General features: G+C 44.3%; 1 protein-coding gene and 1 pseudogene across 1 annotated transcript; both read left to right on the forward strand.

Annotated features, from left to right (window-relative positions):
* The first annotated feature begins 2,247 nt into the window (after positions 1–2,247).
* On the forward strand, positions 2,248–4,433 carry LOC119925332 (pleckstrin homology domain-containing family A member 5-like). Its single transcript, XM_038743431.1, has 2 exons — positions 2,248–2,332; positions 4,183–4,433. The coding sequence occupies exons 1-2, from the start codon at positions 2,248–2,250 to the stop codon at positions 4,431–4,433; spliced, it is 336 nt and encodes a 111-aa protein (XP_038599359.1).
* A 3,739-nt stretch (positions 4,434–8,172) lies between these two features.
* LOC119925206 lies at positions 8,173–9,530 on the forward strand (annotated as a pseudogene).
* The last annotated feature ends 8,265 nt before the right edge of the window (positions 9,531–17,795 follow it).

A 17,795-nucleotide genomic window follows, 5' to 3' on the forward strand; every position in this document is an offset into this window, starting at 1 on the left:
GCTTGCTTTCATGTGACCGGCTGACCCATACATTGGCTCCAACCTACCAGGCCCTCCCTTCACCATGCCCAATATCTTGGTCGATCCAGGCCAATAGTTTTTGGTCTGGGGTCTGGACCACCCTAAGTCGGGCAAGGTGATCCACTTCATTGTTCCAGTGAGTTGCTGGGAGATCAGAGCCCTCGCTATGAACATTCACATGTCTGACCTGCAAATGTTGCTGAAATGTTAATTCCAGTAACTTTCACTACAGCTCCATTCTCCAGACCTTTCAACCTCGGGCTTTTCACTCGCAGGCCTCCCAGGCAGGGGCCCACATGGTCTCACCTTTAAAAGAGTGCATTGAGTCCATGTAGATAACCTCCTGACCAGATCTCGCCACTAAAAGGAGAGCAAATAATTCTGTCATGTAGATGGACCCTTCGACCTCCTCAGTGATCCCCTATCCCATAGCTGGGCACAAAACTGCTGCTCGCACCATCCACTGGCCATTTTTCTTGTGAGCACTGCCATCAGTGAACCTGGTCCATTTCCATGTCTGGATATCTCGAAGCTGCGTGGCTGTTGGTGCCTCCTGAATGACTGGATCCAGGGGAACCACGGGTAGCCCCCTGGGGTACAGTACAGCCACCTCGGTGAGGCATCCTTGCAGTGTGGGCTAGCCCTCTGTCCAAACTCTATGGGCCATGTACATGACCATCTTCTGGATGATGGAGATATGGGCTACTCCTGAGGGCAAGGGAATGACCTCCCAATGGGGAATGGGGTAGGGCAAAGCGCAGCTCAATTTCCCATTCCCTCGTGATGTTTTCAATAGTCTGAAGGGCTTCATATGGGAGAGTGATCATCTTCTCCTAAGGGAAATAGCGACTTTGGGCTCCATCCTGCTTATCAGAACATGATCAGGGTTTGGATATGCGGGGGCTTCCCCTGATGGAACCATACTGCCACTGGTGCTTCCAGTGCTTTTGTGTAAAACTAGTGGTCTTTCCCTATTGAGGAGTCTGAGGGTTCACTATTGCTGCATGACTTAGATGATCCCATGCAGGGCCACATCATGCATCTCTGTCCAGTCCCACTGGGCACCTTTCTTGAGCAGGGAGAAAGAGGGCCGGGCCCAAATTGCGAATCTCAGGTCATGTCAGCTCCACATTCTCAACATTCCAAGGACTACTCGGAGGTCGTCTTCTAAGGACGGGCTTGGTACTGTTGCTAGAGTGGTCATGTTGGTGTCTGATACTACCTCTCGGCCTCTTTACCGTGATATTCCCAGGAAGATGATATGTTGGGCTGGTACCTGGATTTTCCTGGGGGGTATACCCTGGTCCTCCAAATGTTTGATGATTGCTTTCAGGGCTCTTGCTTCTGGTCATGTCCCCCGGCCAGGATATCATCTGTGTACTGGAGGATGGTAACTCCAGCTGGCAGGTTGAACCGATCCATCTCCTGGGCCAGTGCCTCATGCGTGATGGTAGGGCCGTGCTTGACTTCCTGGGGCAAGGGCATCATCATCAATCGTATTTATTGAGCGCTTACTGTGTGCAGAGCATAAAGGCATAAAAATGTATTGTCACCCTTCCAAAGTAAAGACAAACCTATCCTGGTTCTGGTTCTGGAGTGGGACCATGGAGAGCATATCTTTCACATCGATGTTAAGCATGCCTTTCCACTTTTCCATCATTCCATTGGACTAAGGCTGGTAGGGGACATGGAGGACACACCTAATTCCCTTAACTTCTGCCCTTTGGGCTACTACCCGATTGACAAAACCAAAGCTGAAGTCTAATGGGGTGCCACCCGGATCCGCCTGTTGGGTGAGTTTACACAGACCCTCTCCATTACCCTCTGAGCTAAAAGATCTGTCCCATCCAGACCGTCATTCTCTGTTGGCCTCCACTTGGCCTACCTCTTGGGGAGGCCTTTGCTGTCCACTCGGAGAATCCCCCACTCCACACTCAGGGCTGCCTCCCACAGCGAAATTACAGGACCCAGCCCCAACTGAGCTGCATTCTCCTTTCACATGCCACCTGGAGAACTTCGGCTTCCCCGGGCAGAAGCATAGTCACCATGGCACCCATTCGCCAAAGCCTATGGAGTTAATCTAACCAACTCTCTAAGAGGGATTTCTGACACTTCTCTCGGAGGTCAGTGAGCTCCCCTCTGGTAAAGCGGGTAACTCTCCATCGCCTTCTGCCTTGGTTGGTCACTGCTCTGGCAGGGGGAGGGGCTGTTGTCAGCTTGTCGTTAATGACTGAGTACATCCTCTCTAGGCGAGTGAGAGGGGAGATAAGGTTAGAGATGGGATTAAGTTTAGCATTAAGTTTAGGGTTAGGTTTATGTTTAGGGTGAGGACAAGGGTTAGGGCTACCGTTCATTCACTCATTCATGCATTTATTCAATCGTATTTCTTGAGCGCTTATCGTGTGCAGAGCACTGTACTAAGCGCTTGGGAAATACAAGTCGACAATATATAGAGACGGTCCCTACCCAACAACGGGCTCACAGTCTAGAAGGCGGAGACAGAAAACAAAACATGTGGACAGGTGTCAAGTCATCAGATGAATAGAAATAAAGCTAGATGCACATCCTTAACAAAATAAATAGAATAATAAATATGTACAAGTAAAATGGAGTAATAAATCTGTACAAACATAGATACGGGTGCTGTGGGGAGGGGAAGGATGTAGGGCGGGAGGGAGGGGGAGGAGGAGACGAACAAGGGGGCTCAGTCTGAGAAGGCCTCCTGGAGGAGGTGAGTTCTCAGTAGGGCTCTGAAGGAGGAAGAGAGCTAGCTTGGCAGATGTGCAGAGGGAGGGCATTCCAGGCCAGAGGGCCGGGGTTCGACGGCGGGACAGACGAGAACGAGGTACAGTGAGGAGGTTAGTGGCGTGGGCTGGGCTGTAGAAGGAGAGAAGGGAGGTGAGGTAGGAGTGAGCCATATTTCGGTTAGGGTGAGGAGGAACAGAAAGCTGGAAAGGAATAGGTCCAGGATGAAAGGGAGCTTACCTATAACGGAGCAGGGTTTCCAAAGGCCACACTTGGCAGCAGCTGTGGAGGGAGGGAAGGGAGGGGGCAGGGTGGGCAGGGTGGGGAGGGCTTGGATTGGGATGAGTTGGCGGGGGTCTGGGCGGGAAGAGTGGGAAGATGGGTGGCGATGAGAAAAGAGAAGTAGGATGGGGTGGGGGCAGGAAGGGGGGGTGGGGGCAGGAAGGGGGGGAGGGAAGGAATTGAAAGGGAGGAGTTGAGGATTGGGGCCGGTACAGAGGGATTCTGGGAAGGGGGTGGGGGGGGTGAGGGAAAGGGAGGGAAAGAGCTGGGTGGGAGAGGGGAAGGGGAAGGTGAGGAATGGGAAGGGCAGTTGGGAGCAGGGGAACTGATTGTTCATGGTGAGGTCAGCAAAGTAAATGACAGCACAGCAGACAGTTAACAATTAACATGTAGTAGCAATAATGCAGTAGCAATAATAAAATAAGTAGGTGATGACATCACGGAGAGTGGTTAACAATTAACATGCTATGGCAATAATAAAATAAGCAGATGGTATCACAGAGAGCAGATAACAATATGTGATGTCAAAACAATAAGCAGATGATATCACAGGGCACAGTTAATGATTAACTTGTGATGGCAGTAAAATAAGCAGGTGATGACATCATTGAGAGACGTTAACAACTAACATTCGATGGGAATAATAAAATGAGCAGATGACATCTCAGAGAGCAGTTAACAATTAACACGCAGAAGCGACCATAAGATAGGCAGATGATGCTCGAAGCAGAATGATAAATTGTCCATAGGTGAGTCAAATAAAATCAAAGAGGTTAATGGCAAGGAGAGTTCAGGGGCTCTTGGCAAAAATGTATCTGAGGTGGTGGAGGATGGAGTCCTATGGATGGCAATTCTGGCGTAGGGCGGAACTGTTAAGGGGGTTCATGGGAGAGGAGATGCTTGGGGAGAGGAGGAGGGAGGGAGGGAGGCAGGCGCGCGGCCGGCCGTCGGGGACGCGCTGCGAGGCCGCGCCCTCCGCCCGCCCCCCGCTCCCCGGCGCGCGCGCGCGTTCCGCCCTGCCCTGCTCTGCCCTGCGCCGTGCCCGCGGTGCTGTGTGCTGCGCTGCGCTCCTCCCCGACCCGGGGAGCGGGCGGCATGGCGGCGGCGGCGGCTTTGGGGGCGGGGGAGGGTGAGGGTGCGGGGTCCGCGGGTGGGGGCGGGGGGCGGCCTGGCTGCGCGCGCTGCCCCGGATCTGGTCCTATGGCGTCACCCGCGGCGGACGACTCTTCTTCATCAACAAGGAGTGTCAGAGCACGAGCTGGCTGCACCCCGTCACCGGAGAGGCCCTGCTCACCGGACACCGACGCCCCACCCCAGATTTGCCCACCGGCTGGGAGGAGGCCTACACTTTCGAAGGAGCGAGATATTATATAAATGAGACATGATCACATAAGGGTCTGGTTCTCCCCCTCCTCATCCCCCCCCGCCTTACCTCCTTCCCCTCCCCACAGCACCTGTATATATGTATATATGTTTGTACGGATTTATCACTCTATTTATTTTATTTGTACATATTCTATTTATTTTAACTTGTTAGTATGTTTTGTTGTCTGTCTCCCCCTTCTAGACTGTGAGCCCGCTGTTGGGTAGGGACCGACTCTAGTTGTTGCCAACTTGTACTTCCCAAGCGCTTAGTACAGTGCTCTGCACACAGTAAGCGCTCAATAAATATGATTGAATGAATGAATGAAATAGCATGGGTGGACTGACTAAGTGTGAATGAGGTTGTTGTTAAAGTAAGATGATATGACAAAGGGATGAGTGTGTGAAGTTTTCATCTAGGCATTGTTCTGCCAAACTCTGTTGAAAACGTGGCTGAAGAATAATTTTGGTGTGGTTGTAATCATGTCATATTCATGGAGACCATTATTATGATCATCTTCATGTAATCCTGAATAGCTGTGAATAAGAATGCAAAGATTTTTTCCAATAATATCCACTCATCAAGTTCCTGTCCAAAGAGTTTGAAAGGATGTGCCCAAAAACTTATCCATATGTAGTTCTAAAGCTATAGATTTTTGCAAGACTTGAGAACTCCAACAGGACTTTCATTTTTAGTGTCTTGAGATACTTGGAAACAATGCATTTCTTGCCCAATGTAGTATTTACTATAGGTGATTAAGAGAGAAAAAATCCCATTCCTGTTCTTAATAACGTGATCAGATGTCCTATTTTATAACCAGACAGTCGGTTTTCAGCTGCTCTGGTATCAGTCTGATGTGGATATGATACATGGGACCTGAGCCCCATATGGGACAAGGACTGTGTCTGACCTGATTATCTTGTAGCTACTCCAATGCCTAGTACAATGCTTGGCCCACATTAAGAGCTCCAGGAACATTTAATTTATGACATGTGCTCAATATGAAAATGTCTTCTCTTCATGTCCATGAATATGTTTGATCCACAAATATTGAATCAGAATTGTATTTATACCTATCTGATCATGGTATTGCTCTACCTCATTACACTAATTTTTTAAAACATAATTAACCACAAAAAGCAGTCTCCATCTCTAGGAGTTACAGTTTAAAAATAATCCAGACAAGAAGACACAGAATATAATTTTTATTTTACTTAAGGGAATGATGGAAGGAAAATATACACACATTATCACCCAGTCCATTAAATTGTGAGCCCCACTGGGGCAGGTCTAACCTGATAATCTTGTATCTACCCTAGCACTTAGTACAGTGCGTGACATGTAGTAAGTGTTTTGTAAATTCCATTGTCACCATCATCACCTCTATAGCCTTTAATAGATTTTGTTTTCTTGACATTTTATTAGCAAGATAATAATCTTGTGAAATAAACAGAGAAGAGAAGCAGTTGAGAGAAGTCTCATGAATGTAAGTACAAGAGAAGGATCTGGGTGGAACTGTTTGTGGGAAGGGAGAAGGGAGCTTGAAAAAAATACGAGGAATGAAAGGAGGCGGAGGGAGAACAGAAGCCATATAAATGGAGGCTACCAGCACCAAAGAAGGTGGTAAAGATTAGAAGAAGGACGAGAAGGTGGAAACAGATAATGTTCTCCTATTTGTGAGAAAATATTCATTCATTCGTTCATTCAATCGTATTTATTGAGCACTTAATGTGTGCAGAGCACTGTACTAAGCTCTTGGGAAGTACAAGTTGGCAACATATAGAGACGGTCCCTACCCAACAGCGGGCTCACAGTCTAGAAGGGGGATAACAGTCTAGAAGGGGGAGAAAATATAAATATAACACACTCCACAACTTCCAGTCTTGGCCTGTCAGTTCTGGTCCTCCAGTCTCCTCTGTTCTTTCCTCAAAAGGTTAGTGGAAGAAAAGTAAATCAAGGGGATTGTTGTAGTCCTTAGGTAACTCTAGGTCAGTATCTTTTCACAGTGGATTAAATAGTCATCCTTTAGCATCTTGCTAGAACTCTCAGCTTCCAGGTGAAGACATCATTAACGGAATAAGCAAAATCCATTGAGAAATTCCACTTCCTCACAGAAGCTGGGACATTCAGACATGACATGCTTCATCCACTCTTTTTCTCCTCAACCTACTTAGGAAGGAATTTACTTCCCAGAAAATGAGACAGCTAAGAAAGCAACAGCTATAACAGCCTGACCACTCAGCAATGAATCTGATAGATAAGGCTTTGAGAGCTACTTCTTTACTTGAACTATAGGTTAGTGAGTAAGGAGGGAGGTGAAGAGAAGTCATGCCAAATTTGGAGTGGTGATTATCTCAGATTTAGTTATGACCAAGCCTTTTCCTGGCAGCAGAGCATGCTAATAATAATGATGGCTTACTATGTGCCAAGCACTGTGGGGATACAAGGTATTCAGGTTGTCCCACATGGGCTCACAGTCTTAATCCCCATTTTACAGGTGAGGTAACTGAGGCACAGAGAAGTTAACTGACTTGCCCAAAATCACACAGCTGACAAGTGGCAGAGCCGGGATTAGAACACATGACCTCTGGCTCCCAGAGCCGGGCTCTTTCCAGTGAGCCATGCAGCTTCTCTAGCAAGCAGTGGTGGAAAGAAGAGGGAGAGGGATGACATCTAAGTTTGATCCTGAACAAGTTGAATACAGGGCTTGGAGAGGAAGAGAAAATTAGAGGAAGGAGAATGAAAATAAGGAGAAGAGGACTGGGAAAGGGTCACTGAGGAGCAGAATAGCTTATTGGAAAGAATATGGGTCTGGGAGTCAAATGACCTGGTTCTAATTCCAGTTCTGCTACTTGCCTGCTGTGTGAGCTTGGGCAAGTCACTTAACTTTGCTGTGTCTCATTTTTCTCAGCTGCAAGATGGGGATGCAATGCCTGTTCTCCCTTCTACTCAGACCGTGAGCTTTCTATGGGACAGGAACTGTATCTAATCTGATTATCTTTTATCCACTCCAACACTTAGACAGTGCTTGACATGAAGTAAAGACTTAGGAAATATCATAATTATAATTAACATTGAGCTAACTAGTGCCCTGTTAGTCTCAAGAACACAGCCGACAGGGATACTGACTTCATCTCTGGGAATAGTTTAAGCCTAAAGAGAATCCCTTAACAATTCTAGCATAGGGAATTCTAGGATTCTACCTGTTCTGTCAGACAGGCATAGCACAGAGGAAATTTCAATATAATGGTGGAGAAGGAAGTAGCAAGCCTTAGTGTCAAAAGCACGGGCCCCAGGCCTCAAAAGCATAGGTCAGGGAGTCAGAGGATCCAAGTTCAAACCTCAGCTCTGCCCCTTGCCAGCTATGTGACCTTGGACAAGTCACTTAACTGCCCTGTACTTCAATTTCTTCTTCTATAAAATGGGGATTCAATACCAGTTCTCTCTCCTGTAAAGACAGCAAGCCCCATCTGCGACAGAGACTCTATCTTGCCACTTTTCCAGAGCTAAGCACAGTCCTTGGCACAAGGTAAGCACTCAACAGATACCACAATTATTTTTATAATAGTTATCTCAGCCCAAATAAATGAATGAAATTGGCTTTTCCAGCCTGTAATTATGCAAGCCGTCACCCATCTTTAAAGATGAATTGAGATTACTTAAAGTGCTCTCATGTGCATGGCAGAGAGATAGGAGTCAGAGAATGCTTACATTGATAGAATACTCATCTTTTTCTCTGTTTTAATTTATCAGATCAGATTATGCCAACACCTAAGAAAGTGTCCCAGAGAAATGACACCCTGGTCATGGAATTTATTCTGATGGGCTAACAGATCGTCTGGAACTACAGTCTGTACTCTTTGTGCTCTTTCTAGTTATCCACCCCACCACAGTGGTAGGAAACCTTGAGTTACTTATGCTGATCTGGATAGATTCTCGGCTTCACACCCCCATGTACTTTTTGTCCCGAGTTTGTCCTTTCTGGATCATCGTTATTCCACACATGTCACTCCCAAAATGCTGATGGATTTCTTATCAGAAAAGAGAACCAATTCTTTGGCTTCCTGTTTCGTGCAGTGTTATTTCTTCATCGCCATGATGATTACAGAATACTACATCCTGGCTGTTATGACCTATGACCGGTACGTGGCCATCTGTAGACCCTTGTTTTACCACAGCAGAATGACGAGGGCTGTATGTCTACGCTTAGTGGTTGCTCCATATATATATGGATTTCTTAGCGGGCTGATGGAAACCATGTGGACGTATCACTTGACGTTCTGCGACTCCAACACAATCAAACATTTCTACTGTGCTGATCCCCCTCTCATAAGACTGGCTTGCTCCAATATGTCAATGTTTATAGTGGCCGGCTTTAAGCTCTCCAGCTCACTCCTGATCATCCTCATTTTGTACGTCTTCATTCTGATAGCCGTTCTGAGGATGTGCTCTGCTGAGGGCTCTCTTTCTCCCTTCAAAGCCCTACTGAGAGCTCACCTCCTCCAGGAGGCCTTCCCAGGCTGAGCCCCCCTTTTCCTTTCCTCCTCCTCATCCTCCCCGCCCTACCTGCTTCTCCTCCCCACAGCACCTGTATATATGTTTTTACAGATTTATTACTCTATTTATTTTACTTGTACATATTTACTGTTCTATTTATTTTGTTAATGATGTGTACCTAGCTTTATTTCTATTAATTCTGATGACCTGCCCACATGTTTTGTTTTGTTGACTGTCTCCCCCTTCTAGACTGTGAGCCCGTTGTTGGGTAGGGACCGTCTCCATATGTTGCCAACTTGTACTTCCCAAGTGCTTAGTACAGTGCTTTGCACACAGTAAGCGCTCAATAAATACGATTGAATGAATGAATGAATGAATGAAAAGGAGGAAAGCCTTCTCTACCTGTGGATCACATTTGATAGTGGTGACTGTATTCTATGGAACTCTTTTCTGAATGTATGTAAGACCCCCAACTGATTGCTCTGTAGAGCAATCAAAAATAATAGCAGTTTTCTATATCTTTGTGACTCCCATGCTAAATCCCCTTATCTGTAGCCTGAGGAACAAGAATGTGAAGGAAGCTTTCTGGAAAATCGTCAGAAGAAACCCGCTTTCCAAATAAAACTGAATATTGAATACATCATTATGATAAAACAGTAAAGTATGTATTGATGAAGCTTGATTCAGCTTAATCGTTTGAACTATAACATAGCTGTATGGAAGAGGTATTTTATTAACCTCAGGGCAATAATAGAAAATGATCCATTTCCTGATAGGGAGTAAAGGAAAAGCTACTGATAAGCAGGGAAAATGAACAGATCTTTTACACTTTTATAAAGGAGAAATATCAATATCTAACTGTATTTCCAATTTTCATACACTATTGAGCACTTACTGTTATGCTACGAGCACAGTAAAAAGCACTGTGGAGAGTACAATAGAGATGGTAGTTACGATCCCTAGCACTTGCCACTGAGTTCTGCACATGTCAAGTGTTCCTTAAATATCAATCAATCAGTAATATTTATTAAATGCTTACTTTGTGCACAGCATTACACTAACCACTTGGAGGAGTCCATTCTAACAGAGATGGTAGGTACATTCCCTTCCCACAGTATTATTCATTCATTCAATCACATTCATTGAGCGCTTACTTTGTGCAGAGCACTGTACTAGGCGCTTGGGAAAGTACAATACAACAATAAACAGACACATTCCCTGCCCACAACGAACTTACAGTCTAGAGGTAATATTAACCAGAACACTAACAAACACAGCTCTTTATCGAGAGAAGTTTAAGTGAAAGATTTCTTCTCTGCTCAGTAACAACTGAGCACAGTGTCTGATTTTGTTTTTCTATTCAGATTACAAAATTATCTGACTCTGCAGACTTTGCTTTTTATGGCATTTCCAGTGAATCCTGTCCTATCTTTTGGGAAAGTTTTGGGGATAAGCCTGTTTGTTGAATCACTTTCTATCTGCACACTCCTTGTGTCCTTTGTTTCCTAACTTTTTATTTATGGAACTGTCTTGCCTTTCAAATGCAACTGCCAAGGTGCTGTCTTACTTCTGATCAAACAGGAGAATTTTATTTGCAGTTTTCTATCAGTGTTACATTTTCATTCCCATTCTTTTTAAAAAATAATACATTTTAACTGCTCTTCCTTCCCATTATCTGATGAAGACTGGTGATTATTTCGAACTGAAGCTTGCCCTAAAAAGGAAAGCTTCCTCAAGATTGTTTTTCATAGACTGCAGAACATTATGTGGGTAATCTTAAAGCATGTGGAATTGATTATTTTTGCTGGGTGGTAATGTGTTCCTATATGCTACCATTTCTTCTCTAGACTCTAAGCTCCTTGTGGGAAAGGAACATGTCAACCAAATCTGTCATATTGTACTCTCCCAAGAGTTGAGTACAGTGCTCTGCACACAGTGAACACTCAATAAAAACATTTGATTGACCTGAAGTCCACCTAGTTCACAATTAGCACCCTGTTATTCCTTCTTTACTTTCCTTGCAGTTGGCCTGCCTCCTGAGAGTGAAGGCAATGAAATTATGTAGAGTCTTTTGGTGGCAGGTTTGTAAGTGGGAATAGAAATACTTGACTGCAAAGTAGTTAATCTAATTCCAATTATGCAGACTCTGGTTGGTGCTGAATGTTAGATTTTCCTGAGCCAGGTTCTCTAAGGCAGATTTTTTTCCCGAAGAACTCTCTTCATGTACTACCCTTAGCTGCACGTAGCTTTGGAATTACCTCCAGTCCCACGGCTAATGTTCCAGGAGCTTCAGCCCTACATAGGCTTCATGCCAGAGCAAGTGTCTCACTACTCTCCTACTACAATCCAGCCAGCACACTTCACTCCTCCAATGCCAACCTTCCCACTGTACCTTGATCTCCTCTGTCTCGTCGCTGACCCCTGGCCCATGTCCTTCCTTTGGACATCTCCTCCAAGACGCCTTCCCTGACTAAACTCTCCTTTCCTCTTCTCCTACACCCTTCCGTGTCACCCTGACTTGCTTCCTTTATTCATTCCCCCTTCCAGCCTCGTAGCACTTATGTACATATCTGTTATTTATTTATTTATATTGGTCTCTGTCTCCCATCTTGTTGTGGGCAGGGAATGTGTCCGTCCATTGTTATACTGTACTCTCCCAAGTGCTCTGTACAATGTTGTGCACACAGTAAATTATAAATAAAATTGAATGAATGAACAAAAGAAGGAGGGAATATGGGAAGCACTCTCTCTATCCTGCCACACCCTCCATAGGATTTTCATTCTTGGGCAAATTTTTCTTAGAATAAGTTGCATATGGTAAGATTTATGTGCCTGTATCCCCAAACATGTAGGAGGGCTGTACTTCCTAGGTGTCTTCTAATCCCTCTGGGAAGAGGCAGGAAGAAGGTGGAGAAGCATTCACTCCCTCCCTATGGGAGCATGCTGGAACACATTTCCTCAGGGGGAAAATGAGTTGCGACCTCCCTGTTTTGAGGGGGTTGTTTCATTTCTAAATGGTCCTATGTTATGATTCTTATATCAGACCTTCCATTTGAAAGGAATTCCTCTCATCTGAAATACTCGCACCTTTCAGGTACCTTTTCCTATACCCTTTTACCTTGAGCCCCATGTGGGCCAGGGACTGGGTTTGACCTGATTAAACTGTATCTACCCCAGTGTTTAGGACGGTTATTGGCTTAGTACAGTGGTCTGTACACAGAAAGAACTTGCTAAAGTTGATGAATGTGGCACGTAGTAAATGTTCAACAAATGCTACCTGAAAAGAGAGCATGGGAATCGGAAGACCCTGGTTCTAATCCCGGCTCTTCCATTTTCCTGCTGTGTGACTTGTGAAAGCCTCAGTTTCTTCATTTGTAAAATGAAGCTTCAGTGTATGTTCACTCTTCCCCTTAGACTGTAAACTCCATGTAGGACAAGGACCGTGTCAGATCTGAGTATTTTGTATTTACCCCGGGGCTTAATATAGTGCTTTGCACATAGTAAGCTCTTAAGGAATACCACTACTGTTGTTATTATTATAAAATGGTCACCAGAACTGGAGAAAGAATATATTTCTAATCTGGAAGCTCACTGTGGACAGAGACTGTGTCTACCAACTCTTGCACTGTACTCTCCCAAATGCTTAGTGCAGAATTCTTTATGCAGTAATAGCTCAATAAATGCTTGTCTTGCCTTATGCCTTCGAGTTGTCTCTGACCTACAGCGGCACCATGGACACATTTCTCCCAGAACACCTCATCTCCATCTGCAATCGTTCTGGTACAGTATCCTTAAAGTTTTCATGGTAAAAATATGGAAGTGATTTACTATTGCTTCCTTCCACACTGTAAACTTGAGTCTCCATCCTTGACTTTCTCCCATGCTGTTGCTGCCCAGCACCGGTGAGTTTTGACTTGTGGGTGATTGCCTTTCACTCTCTAGCCACTACCCAAACTAAGAAAGGAATGGTTATGCCTCTGCTTGACTCTCGCTCCCATAGTTGAGACTGGTAGAGTACTGGAAACTCTCCAGGTGTGACCCGGAGAGGGGAAATAAATGCTATTGATTGACTAATTGATCTTCCCCTCCATTCAGGTCAAACTTTGTTTTACTTTTCTCAATTTATAGATTCTTTTTATGACATTTTAAAAACTTCTTACTGATGTGTCCAGCACTTTTCTAAGCCATGGTATAGATACAGGCTAATCAGGTCAGACACAGTCCCTATGGAAGGAGAACAGTTATTAAATCCCCATTTTACAGTTAAGGTAACTGAGGCACAGAATAGTGAGGTGACTTTCCCAAGGTCAAGCAGCTGACAAGGGGTGGAGCCGAGATTAGAACCCAAGTCCTCTGACTCCCAGGACCGTGCTCTTTCAATAAGGTAATGCTACTTCTACTCAACCTTAAATGATAGTTTCCCCCTCCTCATCCCCCCGCCTTACCTCCTTCCCCTCCCCACAGCACCTGCATATATGTATATACGTTTGTACATATTTGTTACTCTATTTTACTTGTACATATTTATTCTATTTATTTTATTTTGTTAATATGTTTTGTTTTGTTGTCTGTCTCCCCCTTCTAGACTGTGAGCCCGCTGTTGGGTAGGGACAGTCTCTATATGTTCCCAGCTTGTACTACCTAAGCGCTTAGTACAGTGCTCTGCACACAGTAAGCGCTCAATAAATACGATTGAATGAATGAATGAGGGCCTGATCATCACCTCCTCTTACTTTTGGGACCATGTTTTCCTTACAGGCCATATAACAAATGGCTGAAATAAGAATATCTCATTGATAAATTAATTGTCTGACCATCAATGTGAACCCAGTCATCATCTTCAAGTCCATAACTGTTAAAGTGTTTGGCAATATACTAATTTTCCATTGGAAACTGTATGGAATAACTGACTTCAACTGTCTTTAAGAAATAATTTTCTAGGTACACGAAAGGGACTACAGTCTTGCCCCACTTTTAATAAGTCATTTGGGAATGGAGTTTCATACTTCATTGTGCATTATGCAATTAACACATTTATTGATTTGCAAACTTTTAATTTAAAATATTCCCCAAGTGACTATTTTTACAGGGGAATACTGGTGAGTTGTCAAAGATGGTGTTACAGCCTGCTGCATCTGCTAATGAGCCTTGGGAAATGATTTGGGTGTTGTTTTGTTTTGTTATCTGTCTCCCCCTTCTAGACTGTGAGCCTGTTGTTGGGTAGGAACCGTCTCTATATGTTGCTGATTTGTACTTCCCAAGCACTTAGTACAGTGGTCTGCACACAGTAGGAGCTCAATAGATACGAATGAATGAATGAATGATGGGAATAAAGCATAAAAATATGATCAGGGAAGACTGAACTCCTTGTCTTCCCTCCCAAACCCTGCCCTCTCCCTGACTTTCCCATCTCTGTTGACGGCACTACCATCCTTCCCGTCTCACAAGCCCGCAACCTTGGTGTCATCCTCGACTCCGCTCTCTCATTCACCCCTCACATCCAAGCCGTCACCAAAACCTGCCGTTCTTAGCTCCGCAACATTGCCAAGATCCGCCCTTTCGTGTCCATCCATGCCGCTACCCTGCTCATCCTATCCCATCTGGACTACTGCATCAGCCTTCTCTCTGATCTCCCATCCTTGTGTCTCTCCCCACTTCAATCAATACTTCATGCTGCTGCCCGGATTGTCTTTGTCCAGAAACGCTCTGGGAATGTTACTCCCCTCCTCAAAAATCTCCAGTGGCTACCAATCAATCCGTACATCAGGCAGAAACTCCTCACCCTGGGCTTCAAGGCTCTCCATCACCTCGCCCCCTCCTACCTCACCTCCCTTCTCTCCTTCTACAGCCCAGCCCACATCCTCCGCTCCTCTGCTGCTAATCTCCTCAACGTACCTCGTTCTCACCTGTCCCGCCATCGACCCCCGGCCCACGTCATCCCCCGGGCCTGGAATGCCTTCCCTCTGCCCATCCGCCAAGTTAGCTCTCTTCCTCCCTTCAAGGCCCCACTGAGAGCTCACCTCCTCCAGGAGGCCTTCCCAGACTAAGCCCCTTCCTTCCGCTCCCCCTCGTCCCCCTCTCCATCCCCCCATCTTACCTCCTTCCCCTCCCCACAGCACCTGTATATATGTATATATGTTTGTACATATTTATTTCTCTATTTGTTTATTTATTTATTTTACTTGTACATATCTATTCAATTTATTTTATTTTCTTGGTATGTTTGGTTTTGCTCTCTGTTTCCCCCTTTTAGACTGTGAGCCTACTATTGGGTAGGGACTGTCTCTATATGTTGCCAACTTGTACTTCCCAAGCGCTTAGTACAGTGCTCTGCACACAGTAAGCGCTCAATAAATATGATTGATGATAATTACGATTGATGATCAGGGTCTAAAAAAAGAAAGAAAATGGCACTAAGATACCTGATATGCAGAAAATAAGCCAGGGAACCTAAAAGAAAGTATCCTCACCTTTCCTTATCAATTGATTTCCTTTGTGTTAAGGATAATTTTTAGTAGTAAACTCTTGAAAGAACTTGCAGCAGAGACTTGCTTATGCCTATGCAGCAAAGCAGTCTGGCTCAGTGGAAAGAGCACGAGCTTTGGAGTCAGAGGTTATGGGTTCAAATCCCAGCTCCACCAATTGTCAGCTGTGTGACTTTGGGCAAGTCACTTAACTTCTCTGTGCCTCAGTTATCCCATCTGTAAAATGGGGATTGAGTGTGAGACCCCCGTGGGACAACCTGATCACCTTGTTAGCTCCTCAGTGCTTAGAATAGTGCTTAGAATAGTGTAGTAAGTGCTTACTAAATGCCATTATTATTGTTATTATTAACCTGGTAATGTAGTGAACAATGGAAAGAGGAGGGATGGTTAGAAAGGAGAGGGAGTAGAGGATATCCGAGAAGATAGAACAGATTTGGTGGGACAAAGAGGATTTTTCTGGCCTAATAAGTCGGTTTTGGGGACTTGGGAAGGTGTATTAACTATCAGGAGAACTTTTATCAATAATTGATGTAACACACCTATTTTCATTCCTAGAAATACATTTATTAAAGGCTCATTCACACATAGTACTCATTCCAGAAAACAATGTTCTGCACACAGTAAGCACTCAATAAATATGATTGAACTTAGTTGTTGCCCTGCTAGGAATTAAAATGGTAAGTGTATGATATGGTGTAAGGAGTCTAAACTAAATGAGGGGTCACTGCCTTATAGCTTTCAAAATCTAATGGGAGTTTAGAATCGAATTTGTTACAAAGTCTGTAGCACATGTAAATTTGAAACAGAAAGTGGAAGCAATACTGATTTTTTACAGGTCTTAATGTGAATATTTATGGAGTTCAAAGCTGTATAGGGCTTCTCAGGGAGAGGTGAAGAAAGTACAAGACATAAATATCCCATGTGGGACAGGGACATGTCCAACACGATTTACTTGCATCCACCCCAGTGCTTTGTATAGTGCCTAGCACATAGTAAGTGCTTAACAAATACCATTATTATTATTATTATAAAAACAGAAAGAATCAGAACAGAAGAGAGAATCAATCAATCAACCAATTAACAGAGAGATTGAGGAAGGCAGAGATAAAGAAGTAAATAAAGGAATAGAGTAAATCTATTAATCAATCTGAAGTATTTATTGAGTGCCTACTATGTGCAGAGTACTTTTTTAAGCACAAGGAAGAGTAGGATAGAATTAGTAGACAGGATCCTTGCTCTCAAGGATTTTAAAGTCTAGATGGGGAGACAGTCACTGGAATAAATTAAAGTTAGGCAGGAAGAATTAAAATGAGACAGAAATAGTTGAAAACACTTGGAAACAGTCATTAAGAAAGAACTAGAAGAGAATGAAATGGAAAAATCAGCAGAGAGGGACAGAGAAGGAAAATGCAGTGGTTACTGTCACAGTCTCACACATATACACAAACTTGACTATAAAGGCATACATAGTGATAGACAGTCACCAACTCTCATCTAGAAAGTCTTCAATAGTTATCATCCTTCTTCCATTACTGTCATCAGTTATCTTACGTTTCCATGGCCCTATCTGTCACGGTGATAGTTGCTGGGGTTACTTGCTCCCTCTCGGTCTCAGGCAAGGCTGCTTTGCACACAGAAAAGGCAGTTCCAGAAATTTCTAGGAAACATCCAGCAGATGTGGTCATGATACATGTGCCTGAGGCACATAGAAAGTGTCTATTATATTGTTATATGGTATTTTCCCAAGTGCCTAGCACAATGCTCTGCACACAGCAAGTGCTCAGGAAGTCTGACTGTTTGATTGATTGTGGCAACCATAGCAGAAATGGGAAAGGAAGAATAAGGCAATGGAAATAAAGGGAAAAAGGAAAAGTAGGAGGAGGAGACCAAGTGGATGAGTAGTATTGGCTGTCTCTTCTTTACTTACCTGCTACTGTTGCTGTCTCCACTGATGCTGTTTTCATGCCCCCTCTCCTGACTTTTAGCTAAGAGAGGGGTATTCAGTAGTTCGTACTATCACTTTGGGCTCAGGAGACTAGGACTCAAAAATTTGTGACCATCCCATCTGCCATGGTATAAATGGTCACCTTAGTCTTTATTTTTTATTGTACTTTGTTAAGCTCTCACTATGTTTCAGGAACTGCACTAAGCACTAAGATAGATAAAAGGTTATTGGTTTGAACACAGCTCCTGTCCCACATGGGGCTCCAAGTCTCACATTGGAAGGAGGAGAATTTAATCCCCTTTTTATCAATGAGGTGACTGAGGCATAGAGATGTTACGTGACTTGTCCAAGGCCAAACAGCAGACAAGGAGTGAAGCCAGCATTAGAATCTGGATCTGCTGACTTTCAGTCCCAAGCTCTTTCCACTAGGTCACATTTCTTATTTAATGAATTGCAC

The sequence above is a fragment of the Tachyglossus aculeatus genome, chromosome 3, assembly GCF_015852505.1.
Source record: "Tachyglossus aculeatus isolate mTacAcu1 chromosome 3, mTacAcu1.pri, whole genome shotgun sequence".
Lineage (NCBI taxonomy): Eukaryota > Metazoa > Chordata > Mammalia > Monotremata > Tachyglossidae > Tachyglossus > Tachyglossus aculeatus.